Raw genomic sequence first — 7,148 nt, 5'->3', positions numbered from 1 at the left:
TTGTTTAAGTGACTCCATGCTGGCATCTGATGCAATTTGCTCTACGCCACTGCCGCAGGCTCTAGTCCCTGCCTGCCACTTTCCCAGCGTTTCCAGCAGCTGGCAGCTTCGCGGGGGCATGGGCACCTACAACACACACAAACACAGCATATGCATACAGGAATACTGAGAATTATAGGGGCTGGGGGCCGGGGGGAGGCTCCCCTGCCAGACAGAGGGACATTGTCCAGCCCAAGGCCACAATGATGTTACACGGAGGGACGAATTTGTAGCCTGAGTAAGGCACCCATGCCTGGGTGGAGATCAAGAGCCTTTTGGCTCTCAGTCATACCAGACCAGCCTTTGTTTGTGGTCTTGTGTTTGCTTGTGTTTGCCCAAAGGTGTTAAATATTTGGGGAAACCGAAACCCATAGGAAGCATTTTGTTTGCTGAAATTTACAGCAAATGCAAGTTCCTGCAATGAAACGGACTCCAGTGTTGGTGCAGGTCCTAGGGGTCAGGGAAAGCTGCTGCTCCAGGCCAGGGTGCCAAAGGCTGGCAGCACATGCTGCCACCACCTGTGTCTGTCAGACTCACTGTCAGTGGGACAGACCCACCTGCCACAGAGTGTGAAGGGCAGCCTAGTACCTCCAGAGTCCCCTTGTTCCCCTGTTGATGGAAACCCACCCTGTGCCGGTACCACATCCTGAGACAGACCCCCAACTCCCACCTCTCAGAGGGTTTCCCCCATCTTTCCAATTGCTGAGGATCTCCTGGCACAGCCCTGGCACCTGCAGCACCCTTTCCCCCCGGGTCATGCTCCCCACTCCTGCTGCATACCGGCACGATGCTTGTACCCCAAAACCCACCCTGTCATAGCCAGGCGCCTGGGTAGGGGACAGGGGAGCCCTGGGGGAACCAGTGGGGAGGGGGGTGGCTGGGTGGGCCCCTCTTGCATCCTCCCAGCCTGAAACTTGATGCAGCGGAAGAGGCTGATTGCGAGATTAACTGGGCGTTCTCAAAAACCCGACGGCGGGAGGAAAGCCACACGACTGCCGCCTGTCTCCCTGCTCCACTCACTCCTCTGCCGAGCCGGCAGCAGCTGGAGCCAGCAGAGCCATGACTCCCACCGCTCTTGGGGCTCTCCTGGCCCTGCTGCCACTGGCCTCGATGCTGCAGAGCCCAGGTAAGTCAAGGGACCAGAGGGCAAGGCTGGGGAGCTGGGGCAGGGCGGGGACCTGGCATAGTGCAACACCTTGCCAAAACCCGAGCAGTGCTGTGTGGCAGGCAAAGGCTGCTTTCTAGAGAGATCTTCGTGCTATTGGGAAGTGGTGCACCTGGGAGAAGCTGGAGCATGGGAAAGCTCCGGTGTGGAGCCTAGAGGCACATCCTGCCTGGATAACACAAGCAGCAAGGTAGTGTGGTGTTTAACTCCAGCTCTGCACTGAGGGCTCATCGGTGGGGGGCTTTGCGGTACTCTGGAGCTGTGCTGAGAGCCCTGAGGACAGAGAGAGACACAGGGGTCTCCTGTCTGCACTCCACTGCCTGGGAGCTGCTGCATGAGCCCCCCACCTGATCAAGGGCTTTCTCCAGAGTAATGTTTCATCCCCCATAACCCAGATCTGGGTTTTGGGGAGGATGCTGTGCAGCTCTTCATGGTGCAGAACTGATGGCAAAAATATTCCCTTACTATCATTGTTATTTTCTTGCTTTCTTGTTTAACCTTCCTGGGAAATAGCACAAAAATTCTTGTGCTATTTTGCACCAGCACAGCTGGAAGTATTCAGCAGGTTGGTGACTCAGATCTCTGGATGTGTCATGTAGCTCCTGTCACTGGGGCATCCTTCCCAATTCCCAAACCTTCTCTCACTGTTACTACAGCAAAGGTATCAGAAAAGGAGCAGAAGCAATGACACTCTCACCCTGGTAATGCTGGTTAGGAGGCAGGCAGGGCTGTGCAGACACACCCCCATGTGCCAGGGCTGTACTGAGTTGCGTTGGCACAGATTTTGGCCAGGCAGAGCAGCACAGTGCCCACAGCAGGGGCAAAGAGCACTCGGGGTGAACTCAGCCCAGTCCTCCCTCTGCAAAGCCATTTTCCTCCTGCCAAAGCATCCAGATCCAGAGCTGGGTGGCATGGGTATGAGGAGGAGGAGAGGGTGTGAGGAGGAGGAGAGGGTGTGATGAGGAGGAGAGGGTGTAACGAGGAGCATGAGCGAGAGCCAACTGCCAGCAGCTGCAGCAGGAAAGGCCACTTGGCCCCAGTCATGATGATGGCAGTGTCTATATTTCCTCCCCTCACCCTAATTGCTGCCTCTCTCCCCCCCTCCTGTTTCCCCCATCGGTTCATGCCTGCCTGGGTGAGGGTCATGTGCCCGGCCGGCTCCCTGGCATTACCAGTCATGTGCAATGTCAGAAGGGCTGAGGCTGCAGGTTTTTTCTTTTTTTTAAGCTTAAAACACAGATTTCCCTTCCAGCAGCTTTTCCCAAGTTCCTGCAGATCTATTCCAATTAGTCTCTTCCATTACATGGGAATTGGACTCTGGGGCTGGGCGTGCTGCAGAGCAGAGCCAGGAGCAAACGCTGCCGCCCTGGCGTGGCCGTGGCATTTGGGCTGCCTGGCAGTGAGGACACGGTGCTTCAGGCAATTTGCCCTCGATTGATGCTGCTGGTGTCAGCCCAGGGACTGTTTCCACAGGAAGCAAACACCAAGGTACCTAATAAATTAATTTAGCATCCTGCTTCATCTCTAACCTTCATCACCTCCACCTGCTGAGCAAAGAAACACCCCTGGAAGGAGTGAGAAGTAGGAAACGTACCTGGGAGCAGCAGGTCCCTCGCTGTCCCCTGCTGCTGCTGTCCTGGTACCTGTCCAGAGAGGCAGAGACTGGCAGCCGTGCCCTCTGAGGCTGGGAAGGTCACAGCACCAACCACCTGCACAGCAGAGGACATCAGTAATGCATTAGGTAGTGTTGCTGGTGGTCAGGCTTGTTTCCCATCAAGATGCTCCTATTTAATTTGGATGGGAAACTCCGACTGGTAAGTGTGGGATGGCAGCTGGCAGCATTCTGCAGTCCATGGCACATGCCAGGGTGATGGCAGCTGCTGCCCCAGTGCGAGCAGCCTCCCTCCCTCCCTCTGCTAGCAGGTACTCAGCGTGGGGGCCGGACACCGGAGCCCTCCGACCCCGCCCTGCGCCGTCTGTCCCACTACCTGCTGGCCCACTACCAGAAGGGCACTCGGCCTGTGCGGGACTGGCGAACCACCACCAACGTGGCCATCGACCTCATGGTCTACGCCATCCTCAGTGTGGTGAGTTCCTTGCTCCGATCCCGCATGTGTCCACAGGGAGGGGAATGATACCTGGCATGCAGCATCCTCCTGGCATGCTCTGCCCATCTTCTGGAGTGCCAACGCCCCCGTTCTGACACCATGTCCTCTTCTTCCCACAGGATGAAAAGAACCAGGTGCTGACCACCTACATCTGGTACAGGCAGGTGAGTAGCTCTGAAACCTCACCCCTCCTTTGCCAGGCTCCCCTGGGGTCAAACACCCCTGAAAAGACAGGTTTTTCTGGGGGAGAGGTGTGCAGCCCTGCAGGAGAGCAGTGAGGGGGAACCTATCCCAAGAGCTGGCAAGACCTCTGTAACACATGAACCTCAAGGCTCAGCTTTCATGTTCTGTGTTTTGCACTGCTGGGTGTTGTAATAGCTAGAGGATAAACCTTCCCTCCCTCCCATGGGGGGAATATTGCTTGGTGCTAGTCTGGGATCTGTGTGCTAGCAGGGTAGAAGGGACCTTGTGCTTCAAGTCCTCTCCCTGCTGTCCCCAGCACTGGACAGATGAGTTCCTCAGGTGGGACCCAGCTCGTTTCGACAACCTGACACAGATCTCCCTCCCCGTGGAGAGCATCTGGGTACCTGACATCCTCATCAATGAGTTGTGAGTGCGGCCAAAGTCTGGGGGAAGATGGCCTGGGGCTGGACCTCTCTCACCCACTGCGGGCACGTGCCATCCCATGCTTTGTATTCCTGGCACAGAGCTGGCAGCCTCCCCACAATGGGGAGCTGCAGATGGGGATCGGCTTGGCAGTTGGGCTGTTTCCAATGCTGGCTAACTGCGACTGCTGGTAATTACCCGTGCCGTGCCGGGGGTGGGATCCAGATATCTGGAGAAAGGCTTTGTGAAGGCAGCACAATGCAAGGGCAGCTGCAGAGCTGCTGGCCCTTCCCACAAAACCAGCCGGTGTCCTTCCCACTCTGTGGGGATTTAAGGTGTTCTCAATGGCTCCTGAGGGCCCTGGGACAACAATACAGACACTTCTAGGGCTGGCAGAAGGCAGCAGCCCAGGCAGTCAGAGGTGATGCTAGGCAGAAATGCCTGTGTGAGTATCAAAAAAAGCAGAAGAGGGGGCAAACCCCCTGCTCCCGGGCAGTTGCCTCCTGAAACATCACTTGGAAGGAAGAAACCCTGCCCAGAGAGTTCCCCAGCCCACATCTCTGTCCCTCATGTCTCCCAGTGTGGATGTCGGAAAGTCCCCCCATGTCCCCTACGTCTACGTCAGCCACCACGGGGAGGTGCAGAACCTCAAACCCATCCAGGTGATGACCGCCTGCAGCCTGGACATCTACAACTTCCCCTTCGACGTCCAGAACTGCTCGCTCACCTTCACCAGCTGGCTGCACCACAGTGAGTGCCGGGATGGCCGCGGCTGGGAGGTTGGGGGAGCGAGCAGGACCTCTGCCGGGCCGGAGCTCCGTGCAGAAGGCAACTCGTCCCTCTAGATGGCCCCAGCGGATCGGCGAAGCGTGTGGGGAGGGCAGGCACCCAGCCTAGCGTGGAGGTGCCGGCACTTGCCGGCGCTTTGGGCAAGGCACCCCTAAGTTCTCACCTCTCCTCTGACCCCCCAGTTCGTGATATCAACCTCACGTTGTGGCGGCAACCGGAGCTGGTCAAGTTCGACCGGAGTGTCTTCATGAACCAGGGCGAGTGGGAGTTGCTCTATGTCCTCAGCCACTTCCAGGAGTTCAGTGTCAAGAGCAGTGACAACTATGCTGAGATGAAATTCTACGTAAGAGCCTTCAGCCACCGTGTTTCTCGGGGATGTGGCTCGAGGGAAGGGTTTTGCCCCCATCCCTGTCACTGCTCCATGCTGCAGCACTCCTGCCTGCGGGTGGGAAGCTCCTGGCACTGAGCCCTTCTTCTAGCTCACCTTAGTGCCTCCCACCATCCTTGCCTGCCTTGGTGAAGAGCCACACCAGCTCAAGGCCTCGTTTCAACCCTTCACTGAGCCTCTCCTGTCTCTCTGTTCTGCAGGTAGTCATCCGGAGGCGCCCCCTCTTCTACACTGTCAGCCTGCTTCTCCCCAGCATCTTCCTGATGGTTATGGACATTGTGGGCTTCTACCTACCTCCCAACAGTGGTGAGAGGGTCTCTTTCAAGATCACTCTCCTGCTGGGCTACTCAGTTTTCCTCATCATTGTATCCGACACGTTGCCAGCCACTGCCGTTGGCACCCCGTTGATAGGTACGGGGGTACTACCTGCCCATCCCACTGCCGTGGCAGTCCTGGGCCTGAGAGCTGAGCAGGGAGCACTTGCTTGGGCCCGTGTTCTGTGCATGAGCCTTTGCAGGCCACTCACCTCAATGACACCTCCACAGGCACCTACTTTGTGGTATGCATGGCGCTGCTCGTCATCAGCCTGACGGAGACCATCCTGATTGTGCGCCTGGTGCACAAGCAAGACCTGCAGCCCCACGTCCCTGAGTGGGTGAAGCACCTGCTGCTGGAACGAGCCACCGTCCTGCTCTGCATCCGGGACAGAAAGAAATTCAGCCAAAGCAGGACGCAGAGCTCGGACATCTCCAGGCAGGCAGAGAACAATGATAGCACAGGTAAGGGCTGCACAGAGAGGGAACTGAAGGGGTCTAGGTCTTACATAGCCATCTACATCTATGTAGCTAATGTTTGTATGGTGAACTGGGTGCCCACTTCACTTGCAGAAATCCCAGTTCCCCATGAAACAGGTTTTATACACTTACCTCTCTTGATCTTGCAGCCAAGCTGACACCCTATGGCTGCGAGGACCCCCGTGAGTGTGGGGCGGTGGGGGGCACGAGGCCCGCACTGGCCTTTGGCAGCCGGGCAGAGGGCTCAGCAGTGCTGCAGGAGGTCCTGCGTGAGACCATGGCCATCCGCCAGTTCCTGGAGAAACGTGAAGAGTTCCGTGATGTCGCCCGTGAGTGGCTGCAAGTGGGCTACGTGTTGGATGTCCTGCTGTTCCGGGCGTACTTGGTGGCCGTCCTGGCCTACAGCATCACACTGGGCACCCTCTGGTCTGTGTGGCGGGATGCCTGAGTGGCGCCCGTTGTTCAGGGCGGGAGAGGGGGGACTGTGGACGTTGCCTCACTCCGGCGGGTGCTTACCTGCTGTCCCCCCAGGCGGGCGCATCCCTCACGTACCCCAGCTGCGCAGCGGGAAGGCGGAGCCGAGGAGGAGCCCCCCAGCAGCCCTGATCTTGCCCGAACCTCGCTCCGTGCTCCCTCCGCCGTCCCCGGTGGTGCCCCTGGCCCGGCCCGGCCGCGGCCGCTGCTTCAGCACCGCGGACAGCGGCCCCGCCGCCCGGCACTGCCGCCGCCCGACCGGGAGTCCCCCGCCCTCGGGGGCGTCCCCGCTGCCCCGGGGGGTCCCCGACGCCCTAGGAGTCCCGCTGCCCTCGGCTTTCCTACCCCTCACCCCGGATGCCGCCTTTGTTCCCTTCCCCGGACCCCGAGCACGCTTGTCCCGCAGATCCCCACCATGCTTGTGCCCAGCAGTTTCAGCAAACTGTGAGAGACCCAGTGCCAGGTAGCGGCCAAACCGTGTCATGACTGCCACCACAGCTGCAGTCGGTCCCCAGCTCCTGCTGCCCATCCACCCCTGCAAAGGGCAGAGGTACGAGGCAAAGAGGAAAGCACTGGAGATGCCGGGAGGGCCATCCCCTGCTCTAGGAGTATCCCTGCCTATAGTGGGCTTGCAGGTGATGGGGAACAGGTGGGCTCTCATACAGCCACCCTCAGACCCACTGGTCCTGGACTAAGACTCCCGCTTTCCATCCCAGAGCCATCACCTGCAGGAAAACTTCCTGCTGAGTGATGGGGGCTGAGGATGGGTGCAGTGGGCTCCTGCC

At 58.6% G+C, this 7,148-nt stretch overlaps 1 protein-coding gene across 1 annotated transcript; it reads left to right on the top strand.

The window, feature by feature from the left end:
• Nucleotides 1-1,028: 1,028 nt before the first annotated feature.
• Nucleotides 1,029-6,337, top strand: HTR3A (5-hydroxytryptamine receptor 3A). The gene is made up of 9 exons (XM_051812385.1): nt 1,029-1,165; nt 3,128-3,291; nt 3,432-3,476; nt 3,812-3,921; nt 4,499-4,668; nt 4,890-5,050; nt 5,296-5,506; nt 5,641-5,874; nt 6,039-6,337. The coding sequence occupies exons 1-9, from the start codon at nt 1,099-1,101 to the stop codon at nt 6,335-6,337; spliced, it is 1,461 nt and encodes a 486-aa protein (XP_051668345.1). The 5' UTR covers nt 1,029-1,098.
• The last annotated feature ends 811 nt before the right edge of the window (nt 6,338-7,148 follow it).

This window comes from Manacus candei, unplaced genomic scaffold (genome assembly GCF_025592945.1).
Source record: "Manacus candei isolate 608988 ecotype Guabito, Panama unplaced genomic scaffold, ASM2559294v1 h1tg000086l, whole genome shotgun sequence".
In the NCBI taxonomy this organism is placed as follows: domain Eukaryota; kingdom Metazoa; phylum Chordata; class Aves; order Passeriformes; family Pipridae; genus Manacus; species Manacus candei.
This window is presented reverse-complemented; position numbering and strand designations above follow the sequence as displayed.